At 42.8% G+C, this 24,652-nt stretch overlaps 1 protein-coding gene across 1 annotated transcript in view; it reads left to right on the top strand.

The window, feature by feature from the left end:
* Nucleotides 1-24,652, top strand: part of LOC135704081 (serine/threonine-protein kinase 32A) — a 440,753-nt gene that overhangs the window by 307,213 nt on the left and 108,888 nt on the right. The window contains exons 4-5 of the mRNA XM_065225510.1: nucleotides 4,222-4,292; nucleotides 4,435-4,523. Coding sequence (XP_065081582.1) covers nucleotides 4,222-4,292; nucleotides 4,435-4,523 — 160 coding nt within the window. The remainder of the gene's footprint in view (nucleotides 1-4,221; nucleotides 4,293-4,434; nucleotides 4,524-24,652) is intronic.

Here is a 24,652-nt window from a genome sequence, read left to right as displayed (position 1 = left end):
GACTCGGTGGCCTTAGAGCAACGGTTTTTGCTTACTGAGCAGAACATTATGAGTCTAATTTCAGGCCCATCCACATTCAAGATTCGTCAATCGTTTTATTTGTTAATATGACTACATGGTAATAACAGCAACTTGGTGATTAAAAAGGTGCTCGTATGCCTAGTGGCAAACGGTTTTGCTTACTGAGCAGAAGACCGTGGGTTTAGTCCCAAGCTCCATCGCGTTATATGATCGTTAAGACATCAATTCAGCTTATCGTTTACCAAAACGAACCCTGCTGCAAACCCAACCCTCTTATCCAACATCCCAGTGATTCCTCGTGGAAGTGCAGCGGTGTTCTCGGCTTCCATCAAAGCGAGTGTCATGTCAACACAATCCTTCCCATTCCTTTCTTGATCTGTGTTCGGGCGCGGCTGGCGCTGGTATTGCCTAATTTAAGATCACCAGTTTTTACACATTGAGGATGATTGCTAGTCCCAAGCATCGTCTATTGGTTCTCTGTGTAATTACAGCTGATCTGGCAGTAACAGAGTAGCAACCGTGGGCGGTCAATCAAGCTCAAGCTCAAGCTCAAGCTCCAGTCTTTAGTCGAAAGGGTTGACAGAACACGATATAAAAAATATAAAAAATCATTGCATCATCTGCAAGGTCAACTTATATCATTCGCGGTAGTATTCGCTGAGGAGGATGATAGTAAATGAAACTAACATTCAATGTAATACATTTTTGGATTGCAGGCAGGAAATTATCCGCCATAAAATGTTTTTCAAAATTCCCATGAAACTCTCTTATTGATGCTCTAAAACTTACCACCGGAAAATACTGTGCTTGTTTGTAAGATATAATCATAATTTTCTTCTATATTAGATTTCTATGTATTATTATATTGTTTTCCCTCTTTGTAACATTGAACCTTTTGTCCACATTTGAACCATTTGACCTTTTGTCTTCATTGTAATTATTCGACCTTTTGTCCATTCGAAGTTTTGTTCGTTCGATCTTTTGTCCATTCGAATTTTTGTCCCTTCGACCATTTATCCTTCTTCTTATCATTTGACCAAAGGGTAAGACAGCTTTACTCTGAGTTGCATTTTTGCAGCGAGTAACTCGTGAGTAACTCAATGTACCTCAAAATCAAATCGACGTGCATCGATTTTTTGCCTCTTTACCTATTGGCTTACTCCGTTTACCCCGTTCACATAATAGGCGTCAGTCTTGCTAGTAAACAAAATAAAATTGTTCAGACCGGCTATTGAAATGATGTGAATTCCGGATTTTGTTTAGAAAACGGCTTCACCGAGGAGAACGAGAAATCCTTGCAGGCAATCACCGGCATATAAAGGGTGATACGGTCAAAATTTGGTTAATATCAACTTGACGTATTTCTTTCAATTTTGCATTTAAAAAAAACCTGAACACCCCTCATTTTAAAGGTGTGTGTGTGTAGAATGTTGCTCCTATTTTGATTTTGGAATTCACTCTTCAGTTGTCAAAATGCCGTCCAAGCAAGAAGAGCAGCGTATCAAAATTTTGCTTTCCGAGCTACTCGCACGCAAAGTTGGCAAAATCGCTAAAAGTTGCCAAATCAACCGTTACAAATGTAATTAAAGTGTTTGGGGAACGTTTGTCGACAGCCAGGAAGTCTGGATCGGGGGGAAATCGAAAACCGGAAGCCGCTGAGACGACAAAGAGAGTTGCCGGTAGTTTCAAGTGAAACCCTAACCTCTCTCTCCGAGATGCCGCAAATAAGCTGGGTGTATCGTCTACAACCGTGCATCGAGCCAAAAAACGAGCCGGACTATCGACTTACAAGAAGGTAGTGACTCCAAATCGCGATGATAAACAAAATACGACGGCCAAAGCGCGATCCCGGAGGCTGTTCACGACGATGCTGACGAAGTTTGACTGCGTGGTAATGGACGACGAAACCTACGTCAAAGCCGACTACAAGCAGCTTCCGGGACAGGAGTTTTATACGGCAAAAGGAAGGGGAAAGGTAGCAGATGTTTTCAAGCACATGAAACTGTCAAAGTTCGCAAAGAAATATCTGGTTTGGCAAGCCATCTGTACCTGTGGCTTGAAAAGCAGCATTTTCATAGCTTCCGGGACTGTCAACCAAGAAATTTACGTGAAAGAGTGTTTGAATAAACGTCTGCTGCCTTTCCTGAAGAAACACGGTTGTTCCGTACTGTTTTGGCCGGATTTGGCATCTTGCCATTACGGTAAAAAGGCCATGGAGTGGTACGCCGCCAACAACGTGCAGGTGGTTCCCAAGGACAAGAACCCTCCCAACACGCCAGAGCTCCGCCCAATTGAGAAATACTGGGCTATTGTCAAGCGGAACCTAAAGAAGACCAAAAAAACTGCTAAGGGCGAGCAGCAGTTCAAGGCAAACTGGCTTTCTGCGGCGAAGAAGGTGGACAAGGTGGCTGTACAAAATCTGATGGCAGGGGTCAAGCGTAAGGCCCGGCAATTCGGATTTGGAAAAGCGGAAGCCTAACTGAATATTTTTCCTGAATTTTATACTAATTGAACTTGAAAAAGAAATTTAATTTGATTTTTTAAATAAACGATTTCACCGATTTACACGCGTTTTCCCTTGACCAAATTTTGACCGTATCACCCTTTAACTGAAGAACGGAACATGCTCCGAATATAATAAATAATAGTTAAAGGAATAACAAATAAACAACAAAACAATTTTTATCCTTCTCGATGAAATATCTTTAAAGTAGTTATGGTAATCTTCATCAAACACTTCCGTCGACGGCTGCAGAAGAAACCAGGTGGTGTATCGCAGAAAGCGGACCACGTCACAATCATTCAGAAAGCACAGCAGTAGTACCAGAAGTGTGAGGATGTCCGCTCGCAGCAGAACGGCGCCATGGGAATTCAGTGGTTGGTTCGTAGTTTCATCTAGCGGCAGATTGTTGAGCAATGGAAATGGGATCGCTTCGACGAGTATCAGAGGACGTGTAGGGTACGTATAATTTGCCGGATCTGGAGTATTTGGTCAACGAGTTATTCTACCAAATCGAGCCGGATGTTTCCTTTTTGTTTTTGTTTTGCTTGACAGCAGCTTTTCGGCTTCGCACCTCCACATGTTGCTGTGATGCGAAAAGTGAGAAAGCAAATGACAGTGATCTTGCTCACTGAGCAACGTGAATTACTCGAGATGCCTCAAAAGCAACTCTGAAATTGCTCATGATTAGGAGCTGTCTTACCCCTTGCATTTGACCTTTTGTCCCCCTTCGCACTATTCTGCCGTTTGACCCCGTTCTTATAATTCGACCTTTTGTCCATTCGACGTTTTATCCCTCTTATGATCTTTCAACCTTTTATCCATTCGATCTTTTTTCATTCGATCTTTTGTCCATTCGATCTTTTATCCATTCGACCTTTTGTCCCTTTTTGAGCCATGCGACCATTTGTCCTCTTTCTCATCATTCGTCCTTTGGTCCCCCTTTGCATCACTCGACCTTTTGACACCGTTCTTATAATTCGACCTTTTATCAATTCGACCTTTCGTAAGTTTGAACTTTTGTACATTCGACCATTAGTGACGCAATCTGCGTTGGTTCGGGACCGGTCTATTTTGGATATATTATTTTTATCGAGATAAAAGAAGCGTAATTATAGAACTATTCCACAAATGGTTTGGATGATATCCACCGACCAACCGACATGAATGAACATACAAATTACAAATAAATTTCTGATCAAAGATCAAAACTGACATCTGCCGCCGTGTTCGCGGAAAACATTTATCCTAACCACGAACACGCCTACAAAATGTATGAGTTGGTTCGTGTCTAATCTATTTCGGACAAAGTATGTTATCTAGATAAAACATTTCTATGGTTTTGACAGATAGTATCGCTGCACATTTGAATCGGCCGTTATGGATTCTCGATCAAGAATTAAGTTTAAGTTTCATGTCGGTTTGTCGGTGATAAAACCATAAATTCAAGTCTGAAGCATTGTTGGAGTCCGATTAAGAAAGTTTACACAATACGACATACCTTTTTGGCAAACTGGATCTATTATTTAATTGCATTGAGATATTTGTGCATCAAGCTTTTGTTAAATTTTCATTCTGTTCAATAAGGCTTCAAAACACAGTTGAATGTCAACAGTATTTAAATAAGCATAAACAAATATATTCGATGATATCTGTTTTCGTAACTTTTTTTTCAATACTTCTTATTCCTCCCATTGCAGACGAGGAGGACTTGTTTATGGTTTGTGACCTGCTGGCCGGAGGCGATTTGCGGTATCACTTAAACCATCAGGTAAGTTTAAATGCATCCAAACATAACAGAAGCTAGTGAAGTTTCAGCATATGAACGCTACAGGAGTTGATTGGATTCCATCTCTCTTTCTCTCATTAATTGTTGCACCCGGAATATATGAATCCCGGCTTTGATCACACAGGTGGAATTTTCGGAAGCCAGCGTTGCCTTACTGGTGTGTGAAATCGGCTCCGCACTGGACTACTTGCAGAAGCACCGAGTAGTGCATAGGTGAGTAGGCATTTAAGCACAAACATTTCAAAATGGGCAGAACTGCTTTTGGAAAATAATTGTCTTGAGTTGTCGATCTTATTCTATATGCTAAGCAGCCTATTGACTTCTTGCCGCAAGATATCACGAATCAGCCTTGCTAGTGTAGTCGTGTAAAATCTATTTGTTTATTATTTTCAACCATGCAATCAAAGTGTTCGACTTTATTTTCAATCAGTAAAACGCATGTATTAGTGAAATTGAACACTAATACTAACGGTGGTGGAGAAGTCTATGAACTGATTGCACCGAGTATGTCAGTTAAGGCTGGCGCACAATGCATAAGTTTCCGGGGTTTTTGACAGATAATGTATGGACTAACTGTCAAAAAACCAGAAAAATTATCCATTATGGGCCGGCCTTTAGGAATGACACTTTATCAATACCGTGGACTCCCGTTAATCTGAACGCTTCGTTATGTATATTAACAGGGTTCATTTTTAATTGGAACTTCTAGTAACCCTCCTATGACTAGGGTTACCATATCAAAAACTTGAAAAGGAGGACATTTCATTTAAGGTTTGGAGATAAAGAAGGGCAAAGTTTCCTTTTCTTAACATTAAAAGAGGACAATGAGTTTTTATCAAACGTTTTAATAATATGTGCACTATGACTAAATTAATGAGTTTCAAAAGTTCAATTTAGATAGGTCATAACTTGTAGTCGTTATCAATTCAATTCATCTTCTCGTTATACTTCTGAAAAATGCATCAAACTAGCCTTCATAATTTATTTTTAAAGCTAGAAAATGATGTAGTCTAGCTGTTTTGCATGAAAACTACAGCTTTACAGCCTTAAAATCATCCCAACTTTTATCATGTACCGTAATAAGGATACATGTCATCGCTGATTGAAAGCAACATGAAAAAGTAACATCTAAGCAACCTGTTAGTTTTACCATTGATTCAGCATAGGACTCTAAACCTATACCTAAAATCCCATAGAACCAGAACGTCAAAATCGAACACATGTTGGATTCAATCTAAGACTGTGTTCCATTTGGTGAATTTTCACTTACATTTTAAAGATGGGAAATTTTCAAATAGTCTTGGTATTGCATCAGACTTCTTTCTGACAGGCAAGCAAACCATTTTGACAAACTCATTCTCGAAAATCAGCCAATCAACATGAGAGGGATTTTCAAACATTTTAATTTATCTTAGAGATTTCAACATTAGATGAAAATTCCCCAATTGGAACACAGTCTAAGGTTCTAACACCCCTATCAGGTAGAGGACATTTTCCCATATTTGATGGCAGTGTTAGCATGCGTGGGCGAGCTACCAGTTACGCCAAATCGACAATCAAATGAATTGTTTACAAAAGCTGATACGTCCCTTCGACAACGTAATCGAGATTTGTTGGATTTTCACTTAAATTTGGCACATCGAAAATAAATTATAATGTTAGAAATTCTCTCTGTTGTTGATCATCAGAATTTCGAGGAGTTGTTTGTCAAAATTGATCCCTGGTCTGTTAGAAACAAGTCTGGTTGAATAGCAGGTTTATTTTAAAATTTTCCATCCATCTGTCAAATTTAAATGAAAATTCACCAAATGAACCACAGCCTATATGTAGGGGGATTGACAGCTGTAGTATATTCCTGATACAAGGGGTTGGTCATTCCGTACAGTGTGCCAAAAATACAGACGGACACACCTGGGCACTTTCATTGGCACCCATGGTTAGACATTTTCATGATATTTAAAGTTACTGGCAACACTGTACTATATCTGCGTCTGCTCTGTGCATGTGTCAAAATGATAATCATTGTTGTTGACACAATCCACAATTTCCTCACAGCGGACATATTGTCAAAACATTAGGATGAGAGAGGTCATCAAGGCGATGACCTTTGCCAAGTACAACAGTAATCTGGGAGCCTTACGGAATTCTTCTGGATGGTGCTGGGGTCGCTACCGGAAGGCTTCGAGATCGGAGAACCTCCACTCAAGACGATCGAGCTGTTCGAGGATCTGGTGCGGAAGGCTTGGTTTTTCAGAACAGTTTGATCGACGTTGGGAAGGGAATGGCATCGTTCCGGAAGCTGATTGAAAAGATGTCCATGAAGGGACTGCTACTGGTCATAATGCAATAGGAGGACATTTTCGGGCAAAAGGAGGATGTAGAAAAATTGTTGAAAAAGGAGAACATGCCCTCCTTTAGGATACCATATGGTAACCCTACCTATGACCATCAGGAAGAGCGAGTTTCTGGTAGCTTAATTTGCTGTTTTGTTTTGATTCTGTGCTCCGTTTCGTATCGTTCCATTTCGCTTTGCACATGCTAAAACCATAGAGGTAAAGGCCGGCGCACCGAGGGGGACGACTCTATCTACGATGCAGAAAAGATTGTGTTTTGCTGTGGCTAGCTGCGCGCACGCTGAGTAGATAGAAAGAAGATTGATGACGATTCTGAAGATTTCCTGCAAAAAGATGATGCGCGATGCAAGTAGATGCGACAAATAAAAGAAGATTTTTCGAAGACTGATTCGCTAGTGTGAGATTTGTTGAGCATCTAAACTTGAGATTTAGATGTGTCGCCCCGCTCACGGCGCAAAATGGATAAGTTTTCTGGTTTTTTGACAGCAAGCCCATGCATTATCAGGTTCCGGGGGTCCATGGTACTAGTTGAGGGACTATTTTTTAAAACAACAAGAATTGACGTTGTTTGAACTCATGGCATGCAAATTCCTCAACCCTCAATATTGATGATATCGCGTCCTTGAAGATTAAACTTTCGTATGGATTGCTGTCAAAATGTCGTCAGCATCTGACATTTATTAATGTTTTCCGTGTTCATTTATGGTAAATATTTCATTGACAACCATAAATTGTCCTTTGTAGCTAAGCAGTCTTCTAGGCAAAAACAAAGAAAAGTTGAAGATTTTTATCGCTCCACGACGAATGACAACGACCTAAATTTGAGTTTAGTTCACTCATAATCGCCAAAAGTGCAGGAACTCAGTGATGAGTAAATTTTCCTCTTGGACTGAGTACATCCAATCTTTACTTTTCTCATATTCGGGAAGTTTTTCCTGAACAAACCTGGACCTAGACAAACATTAGGCATATTTACTCGCTGAACTCCTGCACTTTTTGATTTACGAGTTAACTAAACTCAAATTTGGGTCGTTCTCATTCACCGTGTGGACCCAATCTTTGGATACATAGGGTGGTATACAGGCTCTAAACTTATTACGATGAAAAGCAGCAAACAATATCGGTATCCAAAGCTCCTATTTATGGCAAACAATAACACTTTCGCTGTCGATGAGGCACGAATTTATTGACGGACAAATCACGACACGTATTCTTCAAAGAAACGGCATCGATCGTTCAAAACGCGAAGGGTAGAGAAAGAACAATAAAAGGCACAAAAATGTGGTGCTTGATGGAATAAGTCATCCTTTGCGACATGGCATCCTTGGATATGCTCCACGCGTTCCCTTGTTCTTTCATGATTGACAATAAATTCGGTCTACCCGGACTGCTGCGATGGCAACAATGTAAATATGTGTAGGTACTTCACGTGGGAAAAAGTCAAGTTGCGAAATTCTGAACCAGGCATTCTAAATATAACAGGCGCCATTGCATGTCACATAAAAGTATTAAATTACCCATTTTGCTCGACAGTACGACTCAGCTGTTTGAATATCAGTGCCAACATTTGAAAGGGGCGTAATTGCATTTGTAAACAATGGCTTTAGCTGTCAAATAAAAGCTCACTCATGAAAATTAATGACACCAACAGGCAGATGATTGTTTCCTCTACCATCTAGCATTGTTGTTTTCGAGAGGTGAGCTTTTAGTTGCGAGAAATCGACGGCAAAACAAGTTACGCCCCTTTGAAATGTTGGCGCTGATATATGTACCTTAACGCTGCTCCGACAACCTAACCTTACAGCAAATTTATTACCCAAGGCGACGGAGACGAAACCGGCATTAACCCTGTCTGCATTCGTCACCGACCGCCGCCATCGCAATGGAACATCGCACGCAACAAGGCTATAAAGATGCCATCATACCTATTTCCCGTCGTCGTCCGACATTCGTCGTCCTCCTGTCATCCTGTACCGGTTAAGTAAGAAGTGTGTAGAAACAGAAGTATTTACCATTGGCGTCATGCTCAGCCTTGTGACCAGCGTTGCCAGGTTGCCAGATTTATCTGGCATAGCCAGAGAAATTTAAGCTCTGCCAGACAGATTTTTTGAGAAATCTGGCAGCTTCCTATGTTAATTTGCTGTGCCAGATTTTAGCCAGACATTTTTTTCGGGTTTTGCCAGATTTTTTCAAAATAAGCCTGGCATCTCTGCTTGTGACAGAGCCTATACCAACACCAGAGTATGACAGTAGGCAGCATGTTCCAGGCCCAGCCATGTTGCCTACGCGATAATGACATCCTGTCATAGGGTTGGTCATGCCACTACCTAGCAGAACCAACGGAACCTCAATTTCCTAACTTGCAATGTGAGCGGGGCCCATTGGGAGTTGGTTGTTTACAAAGTACTACAACATGCGACCAACGTTGTCGTCCTTTCGCCCGTGTCCACCAACCGACGATGACGGGGAACGGAAAATGTAATGCGATCAATTGATTGATGTGATTTTGTCACGTTAAGTGTCGGTTTTCTGGGGCAGCAACCAGCTAAGACGAAGAGGTTTTATTGATACCTTTCTCACGACACATTGGGTTCTGGCAAAGTTATTATTTACCATTTGCACATTGTGATAGCAAATCGGGAGAAAGGCGGATGCCTTCCATCACGGTAATATCCCGCGTCCTATTCGTTCGGTTTTATTTGCTTATGAGATGTTCGTCTTCTGTACTTTTTCTACCGTGGACCCCCGTTAATCTGAACGACGCTTCGTGCAAATTGAGGGGGTTCATTTTTAATTTGAACTTACAACGGGTGTTCAATAAAAAATGAAAACTTTTTCAGTCATATAGCTATAAAAAAAAATTTCAGCAAATTCAGTATTTTTTTATTAAAAACACATTGTTTATTCTTCAAAAAAACCTCAATGAATATTGCAGAAGGGCCCTGTTCAGCCGTACGACGCAACATAGTCGCGATGCTCACACAAGAGTGCTGGACGTCACTGAAATCATTCTCATTTTTTATTCAACACCTGTTAGTAACCCTATGACCATCAGAAAAGCGTATTTCTGGTAGCCTTATTTGCTGTTTTGTTTTGATTATGCGTTCCGTTTCATATCGTTCCATTTAGCATTACTTCGTTCCATGTGCTAAATGACGTTTGGGAAATCTATAGTTTGCACCGAAGGGGGCGACACATCTTAATCTTGATTCGAGATGCTCAAACAATCTTACACTAGCGAATCAATCATCGAAACATCTTCATTCATTTCTCGCATCTACATTAGACTGATGCAAAATTTGAAATTTTCACTCCACAGTGTTCAAACGGTTTCAAATCGGGTCCTGATTAGCCTCCGAAAGTTAAAACTCATTTGATAAGAAACTGACTTGGCACAAACCATTTGAAGTTTATATGGAAATTGCTATGGGAAAACAAAACTTTTTATTCATTGTATTCTAGCCTTTTTACATATTGTACTATCAACAAATTCTACTGCTATCCTTATGGGAATTTTTATCAGCTACAACTTTGCAGAAATTCGTTTTTCAGCCAAACGTCAAATTAAATAGTTATTAATTGTTAATGGATTGATAATCTTATGGCAAGATTAAGCAACTGTATTGTGGGCAACACTGTATTCTGCAGTGTGACATAGTAGCCATGATTTTTGTCTTCTATTCTACATGCCATAAACACCAATGTTGCCTGCTGAACTGTTGATTGAGCATGATCATAAGACATCAGTGACTTGAATCATTAATAACTTTTGTTCCTTACATTTGATCGAAAAATGGTCTTCAATAAAGTTGTAGCTGATAAAATTTTCATTTTATCAGCTATCATTTTTTAAAGTAGAGGGAACTGGTGAATTTTGAGAGCGATATGAATCCAAATTATGGTTTCTCCATAGTAATTCCAATATAAACTTCAAATGGTTTGTGCCAAGACAGTTTCTCACTAAATGAGCTCAAATTTTGGGAGGCTAATCAGTGCCCAATTTGGAACCGTTTGAGCACTGTGGAGCGAAAATTTCAAATCTTTCTACTATTTGTCTACACAGCTTGCGCGCAGCTAGTCACAGCAAAACACAATCTTTCCTGCATTGTAGATAGAATCGCCCTCCTCGGTTTGCACGGGGTTCAAACTAAAAAGTATTCAGATTAACACTCCGAATACGATGCCTCAAAAAAACGTGAAACGGCAAGTTTGCAATTGCATAACTTAGCCAGTTTTTTGATGAATTTAAAAAATTGTGGTACTTCTAGATTTTCTAGACTCTTTAGATTATTTTGATTGTAAAAAGATTAAAAATAGGGTCGTCAACTTTATTCAAACGTGAAAAGAGTCGCTACAAGTTTTTATTCGAAGGAGTGTTTATGGATTTTGCAAGTGTCCTAAGAGCCATGAATTAGATTAATGGGCACAAATATTCATAATTAGTCAGAATCCAGTCATGGTTCCTATATATGAATCCTGGAGACTACTGAAAAGGTCCTCCGGAAGATTCGGAAAATCCGTAAAATTGGTCAATCCACGAAACTGATCCCAGAGATCCGCGGTTTTTTTTTTTTGAAAACATTAGGAACTGCGATGTAGGAAAGAATTTGGGTTCATGACATAAACACGGACCTGGATGGCCATGGGAGCGAACTCATGAAGATCCGAAACATCTTTAAAAGTTGTCAATCCATGAAACTGATCCTAGAGCTCCGCATTTTTTTTTCGAAAACACGTGGAACTGTGATATAAGAAATAATTTAGGGTCGTGAAATAAGCATGGTCCCGGATGGCCATGAGACCGTCCTCTGGAAGATCCGAAAGATCCTTAAAAGTGGTCCATCCATGAAACTGATCCTAGAGCTCCATGTAGTGTCGTGAAGTCCCTTTGGATTAATCGGATATTACACGGGTAATTAGTTTCCTATTCAGAGCTCACTTTATTCGCGTGTTCATCCCGTACACCAAACCCTCTCCTCATCCTTCTCTCTCTCTCCTCCTCCATACCCCCTTCGGCGTGTTGTCAAAACCCTGATCTACATCCTCTCCCTAACCGTGTTGCCAGATCCTACAACCCCACCTTTTGTTTCTTCAATGTAATATGGCACATAGTCCTTGAACTTTGTGGGTTCACATCGTTTGCGTTTGGAAGTCTCTTCTTGAGGTATAGCTGAACTGGAACCACGCAATGTATCATCTTCTAAAGCACTCTTCGATGTCCTGTTCGCCAGCTGCTGCAGATCATCTTCTGAAGCTGAAACCTCAGGCTCGATGTCAGCAACCTGGTCGCCGCTGCCTGGAACCTTCCTCAAATGGGTAACATTACGACGAAATTCCTTTCCAGATGTTGGCGACCGGACGGTTCTTACAACATCAAACCCTTCCGGGGAAAAAGCTAATTTCAACTTGTGGTCTTTCTTCATTGTCTTTAAGAAGACACGGTCACCCTCTTGGATGCTACTGGATTGAGCATGACGTTTTTCATCTGCATATACTTTTCCCTTCTCTTTCTGAAGACTGTCGAAATCTCGCACAGCCTCATCGTCAACAGAAACGGGCACACGAGGAAGTCTGCTCTTGATACGCCGCCCAAACATCAGTTTTGAGGGCGCTTCACCAGTCGTTGAGTGATTGGTAGCGTGATACACTAGCAAGAATTCGTGCAGCTCCTTCCTCCAGTCCTTACCAAGCTCTTGTGCAATACGTATTCTCTTTAATATAGAACGGTTCTGTCGTTCAATTTGACCATTCATTTGTGGCCAGTATGGTATTGTGTTCACTAGTTGCATCCCATATCTTTTACCGAAGTTCTTGAACTCTTTTCTCGCAAATTGTGGACCGTTGTCTGCCTTAATAAGCGATGGTACGCCGTACCTGCTGAACATCTCACGAAGACGTCCGATGGTGTCACTAGAGTCTGTAGATGTCATTTCACACACTTCTAAATATCGGCTGTAACTATCTCCTACAACGAGCAGGTGCTGACCTTCGGGAAGTGGTCCAAGATAGTCAATTGCTATGTCTTCCCAAGGACCAGAAGGTAGGTCTTTTCGGAGCATTGGTTCTGGAGCATCTGGAGTTGTCACCAACACACATCCACGACAGTTTTTCACATAAGTTTAGGCCACCAAACTGCGGTTCGGAGAAAAGACTTCATCATTTTCATTTCAGGATGGCCATCATGAGCAATGTCCATCACCCGCTGGCGCAACCCGGTTGGAATCACTATGCGATCACCTCCGCCTACGTTACAAAGCTCTGCGGAAATAATACGATAAGCAGTGGGTAATAAGTCTACCGAGTTATCTTTCAGACATTTGAAAATATTCATGATTTCTGTATCTATTCGCGTTCTGCAAAGCGACTCTTCCCAAGAAACAGCGATAGAATCGAAAGATTCTATAGTTGCGCAGGATAGGCGCGACAAAGCATCAGCAGCATTCTCATCACCACGAATATGAACAACAGAATAATCGAAGCACTGAAGTCTAAGAACCCATCTTTCGATTCTGGGACAAGGGCGAGATTGAGGCGTAAACAAGTATAAAAGAGACTTACAATCCGTGAGTAGTTCAAATCTTGTTCCTAGAAGGTAGAACTGAAATTTCTCAACTGCCCAGACCAATGCCAGGGCCTCCTTTTCCGTCGGGCAGTAGCGTTTTTTTCTGTTTCTGATTTTGACGCAAAGCTAATAACCCTTTGTTGTCCGTACTCATCAATCTGTACCAGCATCGCTCCGAGCCCAGTTGAGCTGGCATCCGCAATCACTGCTGTCCTATGGCCAGCATTATAGAATCCAAGATTCTTAACATCTGCCATAGCTTGCTTTATCGCTAGAAACGACTTTTCGTGTCGTGGTGCCCAAATAAACGTCACACCCTTCCTGGTAAGCTCTCTAAGGGTACGTTTAGACTATCTGATTGGTTGGTCTGATTCGTGCGGACTGCTCGATAATTTTGACGGATGCAATGTTCGGATGCGTTCATACTTTTTCGACATGATGATTAGATTTGACGTTTGATTTGTCGAACGAAAAAGATTTGTGTTTAATGTTCATTCGACTCATTCAGCAAAATAACCGGAAGGGAGGTGAAAATATTGATTTTTTTTATTTCTAAAATTTCGCGGATTTGATCTGCTGAATAATGCTTGATTTGTGTTTTGATGAACCGATTTACATATTCAATATTGTCCTGTGTTTGATTTGACTGATTTTTATTTACCAGTGTGATTGGCCGAAAGATGCTGTAATGGCTTTGATCATGGCATGGTCAACAAAACAGTGTTTATATAATACTAAGCATGTATTATATAAGAATAAGTATGTAATACATGTTACCGTTTTGGTTCCTGTACCCTATTGGTTCACTTCGAGCGAGAAAAATCAGGAGATAGCGAGAGCGAGGAATAGGGTATATGTGTGTTCATTGTGAATTCAATCTGTATGTCAGTTTCTTGTATGCAATATTGTCTTGTTTTGAGTGTAAATATAATTAAATATGTAAGGCAAATGAAAGACCACTCCCAAACCATCGGTCCAATTAAATATTGTAACCCAGTCACACCAACAACACATAACACAGAACACATAACGGGAAGGAGTAAGGATGAAGGTGGGCGTTGGAATTAAGAGAAGGATATGGACAAGGGGTGGTGAAAAAGTGGGAGGGAGGTGGAAATGGGCTTAGGTCAAGGGGGAAGCTACTGGGTCAAACTGAAGAAAAGGTTCTCTTTCACTTTAGCCATTGCGCGAGATAGATCGATCTGCCAAGTTAAGTTTATTAAAAGTTCTGAAGAGAAGTGAAAAATATAGAGTCGCCAACAAATACCGGTGAAACTACCGAACACAGAGCCAGGTAGGACCCAATTAATACCCGGTAGCGGAATTCCCAGCCCTAAGACCACCTCTCATATTCCCTTTAGGACCCATTAATTACGGGCTAAACCACGAGGGCGTCCATTAACACGCCAACACCCGTGTAGCAAGCGTCCATCGGTAATACACCGACAACCACTGGGAGATCACCGTCGATCACCCGATCGAGCCCCAGTGCCACATCCGTCGTGCCACACGGTGACAACCGTCGAGCACTGGCATCCACTGGGAACAGTCCGTTCATCCGCCGCCGAAAAACCCCACCCGTTGCAGAATTCCGTCATCGCTGGCCAGCAATCTACACACCCACACTACAGACATAACAAGTGAGTGAGAGAATAAAGAGTAAAAGTGATAAAGAGGTGTTTTGTACGTTTGATCAGTGCCGACAAGCCAGGAGCCGACCTTGAAGCTCCAGGGTTTCAAGCTCGAGCTAGCCAACAAAAGAGGCGAGTGTAGCCCACCCCAGACGATCTCCGTGGCTAGACCAGAGGTTAGGGGAATCCCTTCAAGCAAGAAATTTTCAAAACTTCAAGCAAGCTACAATATTTTCAGACCAATTTGTTAAATTGTAAGGGAAATTTTGCAAATCTTCAGGGAAATTTGCAGAACTTAAGACAAGTCCAAGAATCTATGTAATGTAAAAACTTTTACAGAAGTTTAGAGATCTACTGAAAATTATTGAACATCAGAAAAGTTCATAGATCTTCAGAACAAAGCTACAAAACTTCTGAAAAAATCACAAGAATGGTCATAGATCTTCATATAAATTTAAAGTCCTCCAAGAAAGTGTGCAGATTTTCTGATACATTTTTAGAATCTTAGAAATTTTAATGGATCTCCAATAAAATTTGCTGAACTTCAATATATTGATACTATTTCAGGGAAATTTGTAGATCATGAGAGAAATGTTTAAAACTTCAAGGAAGCTCAAATATTTTAAGATAAATTTTGAGAACTTTAGGTAATTTAAAAGATCTCCAGGGAAATTTTCAGATCTTCAGGGTAGCCCGTAATTCGTAGATCTTTAGAATAGACCTACGCAGCTGCAGACAACTTTACAGAACTTTAAAGATATTTGCAGAACTTCGGAAGAGTATATATTAAGAGAAATATTCAGAGCTGCAAGCAATTTTGCAGATCTTCAGAGACATTCAGTGGTTCAGAAAGCTTCACAGTTTCAGAAAAAAATGAGATCTTCAGAAAAAATCGTAAAGACAAAAAAGTACTTCACTTCCAAAAACAAATCTCAGCAAAGTACGAAAGTCCAAGATTTTGCAGAACTCCATGAAAGTTGGAAATAGATAGATCTGAAGAACGTCAGAGAAGTCCGTAGACTTTAAGAGAAGTCTGTAGAACTTCAGGAAGTTCGTACATTTTTAGAAAAAAAAAAAATGAAAACTTCAGCAAATCTCACAGAACTTTGGGAATGTTCACCGGTCTTTAGAAGTATTTACACAACTTCGTAAATCTCCAGAGAAATTTTGAAAACTTTAGCGAAGTTCAAATATTTTCTAATAATTTGTAGAGCTTTGGGGTATTTCAAAGAATTTCATGTAAATCTGCAGAACTTTATGGAAGTCCAAGAATCCACAAAGAAATTAACAGAAATTTGGAGAAGTTCAGAGATCTACTGAAAAATTTACTGAACTTCAGGGCAGTTCGTAGATCTTCAGAGCAGAAATACAGTACTTAAGAAAACTTTACAGAATTTAACAGAAATAGGTAGGGTAGGTCGTAAATCAGCAGATGTTGAAAAAATCAGAATTTTATTAAGGTTCTTTTATTTTAAGAGAAATTTACAGAACTTCAGGAAAGTTCGCTGATATTTAGATACATTTGCACAATATCAGAAAATTAGAAGATCTTCAGAGAACTTCCTCAAACTTCCGGGAAGCTCAAAAATTTATGGATAATTTTTTCAATAGTTTTAGGGAATTGTGTAGATGTCCAGAGATATTTACCGATATTCATTGATTCATGGAAATCTGCAGAGAAAATAACAGAACTTTAGAGAATTACGTAGATTTTTAGAAATTTATTGAATGTAAAAGATAATTGTTGATCTTTAAGGATCTTTTGATTTTTAGAGAAATTTGCAGCACTTTTGAAGAGCACACAGAACTTCAAAGAAATCTGCAGAACTATCGAGAAATTTACAGATCTTCAGGAAAGATTTTTGAACTTCAAAGATATTTTACCAGACACAGAAACCATACTTCAGGGACGTCCGAGGGTTTTCAGATAAATATGCAGAATTGAGTTCTTAACAGAAATTTTCAGAACTCAAGGAATCATGTAGATCTATAGAGAACTTTTCCCAATAGCTTCGTCTTCAGATCGCAGTTTTTGAAGGACAAGATGAGCCATATCCCTGCCGGTGTTCTTCCTGAGCAATTATTTCCTACTCCACAAAATTCACCTTATCCTTCTAATTTTAATTAAAATAATAAAAGCAAATACGCCTCCCGAAGCTAGAGCAATTTTCCGGTAATTCATTATGGAAGTATTTACTTTAGATTATTGGTACAGTTTTGTTTTGAAATCAAAATTGACAGTTCTTTGGACATTTGCAAGCAGTGTGAACACCAGCAAACAGGGAGGTTCGACAATCGAGCAGATTTTTCATTATGGTGGCGATCAAAATCAGACCAAGAAATCAGATAGTCTAAACGGACCTTAAGTGGTTCATCAAGGGTTGCTAGGTTCGGTATATACTTATTCAAATAGTTTGCGAGTCCTAAGAAACTACGAACTTCACTTTCATTCGCAGGTGGACGAAAAGCCATAACTGCTAATACCTTGGTATGGGATGGTTCTATGCCTGATCTAGTAATGTTATGGCCGAGAAACTCCACTCCAGAACGCCAGCCTGTTTTAGATGCTCCCAAGCCTCCAAAGTCACCAGGTTTGCATCCGCTACAGAATCTACTAGCATATCTAAACGAACACCTCATACTTCAAACTTTAACATATTCGAAAGATGTTTTTTCCTTGATTTGTTTTCCGTCGATTATGTTTTCCGTGCTAAGCACCAATGCTACTGACGCCAGGAAGGTAGCTCCCACACCTGGACCCTACCTATCGACCCATCAACTCATGAACCAGGGACCAACGGCTTTATTTCCCTTCCGAAGGAAGGCGTGATCAGAGATGTTATGCCTCAGAACATCCCGGCGACGCCGACTGGGATTGAACCCAGGCCTGCTGGAGTGAGAAGTAATCACGCTTACCACTACACCACCGCCGCCGTTATATTCGAAATATTGCCGCCATAAAAAGCATAGTAGATCTTATCACCTTCAAAATCTTGCACTCGTAATTCTTCGACGACTTTTCTTGTTCGGAGCCGAAAAGGAAGACTGACTCGACTTCATGGAGATTGGAGATGATTTGCATTTGGTATCAAAATGACCAATCCGGTTGCAGTTTGATGATGAAATGTGCCCAGATCTTCCGCAGTTGAAACAAACAACATTGACGAACAGGCTGATGACTATATCCAGATCTGGTATACGGTGCTTAAGGTCGACTGAACCTCTGTACTGGTCTTTCTTTCACTTTGAACACTTCTCCACTTTGTTCTCCGGAAGATCCGAAACATCCTTAAAATTGGTTCATCCATGAAACTGATTCTAGAGCTCAGCAGTTTTTTATCTCTTTAAATTTTTATATAAGAAAAAAATCAGGTCGTGACATAAACATAAATCTGAATGGCCATTGGACCGCATTCGAAAGATCTGGAACATCCGTAAAAGTGTTTCATACATGAAACTGTGAAAAACCGTGATTTTTTTCCGAAAACTTCACAGTTCGAAGTGTTTTCGAGAAAACCGCGAAGTTCTAGAATCAGTATCATCGATCCACCACTTTTACGGATCTTCCGGAAGACGGTTTCATGGTCATTTGGTTCCATGTTTTGTTACGACAAATTATTTATTATTATTATTATTTATCTTTATTAGGGAGGCTTTCAGCCTTGGGCTGGTTCGCCTCCAAACAAATTATTTCTTATATCACAGTTCCACGTGTTTTCGAATAAAACCGTGGAACTCAAGGACCAGTTTTATGAATTGATCATTTTACGGATGTTCCAGATCTTCCAGACGACGATCCCATGGCCATGCAGATACATGTTTTGTTACGACCCCAAATTCTTTCTTATATCACAGTTCCTAATGTTTTTGAAAAAAACCGTGGAGCTCTAGGATCAGTTTCATTGGTTGACCTCTTTTACTGATGTTCTGGGCCTACCAGAGGACGGCCATTCGGGTCCATGTTTATGTCATGACCCTAAATTCTTTATTATAGCATAGTTTCAAATGCTTTCGAAAAAAACAGTAGAACTCTGGGGTCAGTTTCGTGGATTGACCACTTTTACCGATGTTCCGGATCTTTTGAAGGACAGTCTCATGGCTATCCGGGTCCATGTTTGTCACGACCCCAATTATTTCTTATATTACAGTTCCACGTGTTTTTGAAAAAAATGCGGAGCTCTAGGATCAGTTTCATGGATGGACCACTTTTATGGATGTTTCGGATCTTCCGGAGGATGGTCCTATGGCCATTCAGGTCCAGGTTTATGTAATGATCCCAAATTCTTTCTTATATCACAGTTCCTAATGCTTTCGAAAAAACCGCGGAGTTGTAGGATCAGTTTCGTAGATTCACCATTTTTTTTATGTTCCGGATCATTCGAGGACCGTTCCGTTATCTCCAGGTTCCATATATAGGAACCATGACTGTATTATGGCTAATTATGATCATTTGTTCCCATTAATCTAAATTTCAAAATTCAATTAGCTCTAAAAACATAATTTCTCAATATTTTTCTACTTAACAAATTGCATTTTGTCGAAAATCTATTGAAGTTTTTTAATCCATCTGAAAATATTTGGATCAATACATGGTTCCGGAGTTATTCCGGTTCCCGTTGGGATCACGGGAACCGGAAGCTATACCGACTGTCTACGATCACATTGGGCATCCCGGAAATGTTCCGGTGCCCCCGGGGAAGTGGTCATTTCTCAACAAGAACCAAAACCCATCGTGCGACATATCAAACTTCATGATTTGACAAATCTTGGCCAGTAATGGCCTTATTGAGAGTTCATGGTCCTACTAGCCCTCCCAGACATGTTCTGGTGTCCCCGTGGAAGTGGTCAATTCTCAACAAGAACCAAAACCCATCATGCGACACATCAAACTTCATGATTTGACAAATTTTGGCCAGTAATGGTCTTATTGAGAGTCCATATTGGCTGCTTGACAGGCCGTCTACACCTTCGGTGTAGGCCGACAACCTGTTGAGGATGACCCCCTCAAGCAGTTTCCCAGTGGTGTCCAGCAAACAGATGGGTCTGTATGCTGACGGGTCCTCAGGGGGTTTTCCTGGCTTCGGAAGCAGCACCAGCTTCTGCCGCTTCCACGCATCTGGGAAGATGCCTACGTCCAGACAAGTCTGAAAAACAGAACGGAACATGTCTGGATTTTCCGCAACGGCCGCCCTCAGAGCCACAACCGGGATCCCATCTGGGCCCGGGGCCTTGCCCACCACAAGTGACCTGGCAATACCGTCAAGTTCACTGTTCGTCACTCCATCCCACTCCACTCCATCGTCACTCAACCCCATGGGTTCGTGTTAACGCTTTGGCATAGGCTGTCAAAGCACGCGCGCTTGCGTCTGGCGATCTCTTTATTGAGGGCTGCCTTAGCCGCTCGAAGAGCGACACGGCGTTCCTCCCGAGATTCAGTCGTACGAGCTCGTTGCATCCTCCTTCTCGCCTGGAGGCAAGACGCCCTGAGGATAGCAATCGACTCGCTCCACCAGTACACCGGTCTATGGCCATGCCTGGGATAGGCTCTCCTAGGCATGGTTGTATCGCACGCCCTTGTCAGTGCTGCTACCAGTTCTTCCCCCGTCAGATCCGGGGTTATTCGCTCCCGCCTCAGTGCTTCGCCGAAGACCTCTTCCTCGAAGAACGACGTCCGCCAGCCTCGAGCGCAGGAAAAATTTCCTCCTGCCACTCGCCTCTCACCTGGCCCCACACTGTACCGAATCGCCTGATGGTCACTATGAGTGTAACCCTCATCAACCCTCCAGTGTAGGTTGCCCTCCAAACTCGGGCTGCAGTATGTCACGTCGATGACGGATTCTGCACCATTCCTTCTGTAGGTACTGACCGAGCCGGTGTTGGATAGTACAACGTCCAGCTTGGCCATTGCCTCCAGTAGGATGCGTCCTCTCTGATTGGTGTGGTGGCTACCCCACTCTACCGCCCATGCGTTAAAGTCGCCCGCAATGACCACCCGTCTTAGGCCGACAAGTACCGCAGTGAGTCTGTCCACCATCGGCGAGAATTGCTCGATAGACCACCTGGGCGGAGCATAGCAGCTACTTAAATATACTCCATTAACCCTGGCGATCACGAATCCCTCGCTCGAGTTGGACACGACTGCCTCCTGAATGGGGAAGCTCCCCATCGTGCATATCGCCGCCATCCCCGACGCGTCCATGACCCAATTCCCGTTGCCGGTTGGGACGCGGTACGGATCGGAGATGATTCCGACATCCGCTCCCCATTCCGCTGCCAATTGCCACAACAGTTGCTGGGCAGCCGAACAGTGGTTCAGGTTCAACTGCGCTACCTCGAACATGGCTGAGCATTGCTCTTTGCCTTAGCAGCATTGCTCTTGGCCCCCGGGCAGCGTGGGCCACCTGCCATGTGGTTGGTAGGGGTATTCCCCTTCTCCGCGTATATAGTGCACCTCGGCGGCTTTTGGCAACCTCGCGCCTTATGGCCCTCCGAGACGCACCATCTGCAAAGCTTGCTCCTGTCGGTGTTCTTACAGTCACGGGCCACATGGCCCTGACCGAAGCACCTAAAGCAAGCCGTAACCGGTCGGGGAATACTAACGGGACAGACCGACCAGCCCACTCGCACCCTCCCTGCGGCTACCGCCTTTCTGGCCTCAGCTGCAGAGAGCCTGACGGTAGCCACTTGGGTGGAAAACAGTCCCTTCCTCAAGGTAATCGCTGTTTGCGGTACCTCAACTTGACACTGTTCCCGGAGCGCCGTGACTATCTCGGTCGCCTCCGTCACTTCGTCCAGGTCCTTGACCTGGATGGTGATAGTCGAGCCTAGCGACTTCACCTGCACCCCAGTACCAACGACCTCCTTTGCCAGTTTCTGGTAGGTTGAGAACCAGGAGCATCTCGCCTGTACGAGTGCGCCTGATGCTCCTCACGTTGCTGCCCATCTCCACAAGGCGCTCGTCCGTTCTCATTTTCTTCAAGACTTCCGCGTATTTCGACGCTTCCGTCTTGAAGATGAGAGCTTCGCCCTTGTTCCTGTTCCGGGCAGCACTGCTCTTGGGGGCAGTTTTGTCCTGGGGGTTTCGGGGGTTTCAGGGGGGGGGGGGTGCCCTTCTTACTGCCCTGCTTCCCGCCCTTGAAGCCGCTACTTTTCTCAACTGAATTTCTATTGGCTATTCCAGCCCTCTTTTGCGGTACGTCCACTGATGCAGTGGACTGATGGGCCACAGCCACGCACTCCACCTGTGCAGAGACTTTCCGTCTCTTAGGGCGTGCCGCGCCCTTTACTGGCGAGGGTGAGGGCCGATCGCGCTTCTGTCCCTGCGTAACGGCAAAGTGGAGGGCCTCGCTGGACATCGTGTTGTTGCCCGCGAAGTTGAAGGCGTCCGTCTGGGTAGACTTCGGCTCCTTCTGTTCCGCCCTCTCTGCGACCTCTAGTCGCTTCCTAAGCCACTCGTGGTCGTCCTGGGCCTCGTTCACGGTTGCACGGAGCTGTCGCAAGGCCTGCTTTAGGTCCTTCGCGATGTTGCTCTTCGTGCTCGTGAACTCTATGATGCCGTCGAGCTGTCCCGCGATTGCAAGCAACCTAGGGAGGGGTCCAAAGCTATGGTTCTGATTAGCCCGGGCCAGTCCTTCGGCTGCTCCTCCGGCTGTCCACCGATCTCGGCCGTTGTCTCTGCGTCGCGCGGAGATTTCGGCCGTTTGTTCGGCTCACTGTGTTGGGGAGATCTGGATAGACCACCCTTCGCGAACGGATTCGCGGTCGCCTCCTCGGTGACTTGTTCACTGGGGGTTTGGGGTTTTGTGCTTTTTTGATGACTTTTTGAAATCATCCCGACTGTTGGGTCCCCCTTAGACCGCTATCCTACCGTGCAAATGGAATAGTCGCTGATTGATCCCCATGGGTGCCTATGCGAGCAGTGAGGTCCATGACGAGGGTTGACATAGGCCTTCATGGGGCGTTATGTTCAGAGCCGGATCGCGTAAGACGGGAATAACTCAACCGAACCTATTCCCACCGCTGTCCCCAACTGGGTGGCACGGGAGGAACGTATTCTAAGGCCTGCCAGGGTTTTATGGGACGGAGACGAACAAGACATTAGCTCAAACGTCGTTTCGGTCGGTTCCACCCGACTCTACTAAGAGGATGAAATACCTTGGCCGCCAGCCCGTAGCGTGGTTTATGATAAGTTTCCACTCTGTATCCTACATAATGCCAGTGTGTCAGTATACATACTTGCGATCTTACTGACATCGATCGCAAGGCGCCGTCCGGCGCGTCCCCTCGTTTGTTGTTCGATTAGCCGACTGGATCAGTACCGCAGCACTGGTGGTCCATCGTTTCCAGGGTGCACCACGAGGAGGCGAACAACTTCACACCCCTAACCGGAACATGTCTGGGAAGGCTAGTGTGACCATGGACTCTTAATAAGACCATAACTGGCCAAAATTTGCAAATCATGAAGTTTGATATGTCGCATGATGGGTTTTGGTTCTTGTTGAGAATTGGCCACTTCCCCGGTGGCACCGGAACATTTCCGGGATGCCTAATGTGATCGTGGACCGTCGTTATAGCTGCCATTGGTCCAATTACATCATTTGAGAGAAAAAAAACATGATGTTCATCGTTGGAGGCGAACCAGCCAAAGGCTGAAAGCCTCCCTAATAAAGTTAAATAATAATAATAATGATGTTCATCGTGTGCATACTTATTACAGAACAGTAAAGCCCAATGCCGACCAAAAGTGACCCCAACGGGAACCGGAATAACTCCGGAACCATGCATTGATTCAAATATTTTCAGATGAATTCAAAAACTTCAATAAATTCCCGACAAAATTCAATTTGTTGTGAAGAAAAAGATTTAGAAATTATGTTTTTAGAACTAATTGAATTTTGAAATCTATTCAAATTTCCAGGGGGACGACACATCTAAATCTTAGTTCTAGATGCTCAACAAATTTTACACTATTTAGCAAATCAATCTTCGAAACATCTTCTTTCATTTCTCGCAACTACTTGCATCGCGCATCATCTTTTTGCAGGAAATCTTCAGAATCGTCATTAATCTTCTTTCTATCTACTCAGCGTGCGCACAGCTAACCACAGTAAAATACAATTTAGCCTGCATCGTCGATAGGGTCGCCCCCCTCGGCAAATTTAGTCGTTAGGCACGCAAAGGTTAAGCCACTTGCAAGTGTAACTACCCAAATTTGGGTAGAATCCACCTAGATCTGTCAAAACTGATCCTAGCTAAAAATGGATTAACCACGTTGGGAGTGACAAGTTGACAAATGAACAAAGTCGATCGGATTCATGTCGATGTTGTCGAATTGTCAACTTGTCACTCCCAACATAGTTTACCCATTTTTGGGTAGGTTCAGTTTTGACCGATCTGGGTGGATTTAACCCAAATATGTACAGTTTTTAGTTTAAACCCCGCTAATCTGCATCTCTTTTGGCGAATATTAATGAATTCCGCTCGCTTGGGGCAGTCGCGAGTGGACACACGGTGGTTTCCACCGCAGTTGGCACACTTTGGTTCGTTGTCATCAGCTTGACCACAGGACGCTGTCCCGTGGGTACCTCCACACTTGTCACAGCGTGGCGTCATATGGCAATTTTTCGTGCCCCTGGCCGTAAGAGAGGCAGTTCATGCACTACGTTACATCACGGTGTTGAGGACTGTATGACTGCCATGAGATGAAACCTGGAACAGATCCCGGATGTTTTCCTTCAGCCCGGCAAGTGTGGTGGAGCCCTTGATAAAGTGGACCAGGAATAACTGGTCCCGGTA

Source organism: Ochlerotatus camptorhynchus, unplaced genomic scaffold (genome assembly GCF_037179485.1).
Source record: "Ochlerotatus camptorhynchus isolate MF236.1 unplaced genomic scaffold, CSIRO-AGI_Acam_v1.1 ptg000230l, whole genome shotgun sequence".
Lineage (NCBI taxonomy): Eukaryota > Metazoa > Arthropoda > Insecta > Diptera > Culicidae > Ochlerotatus > Ochlerotatus camptorhynchus.
This window is presented reverse-complemented; position numbering and strand designations above follow the sequence as displayed.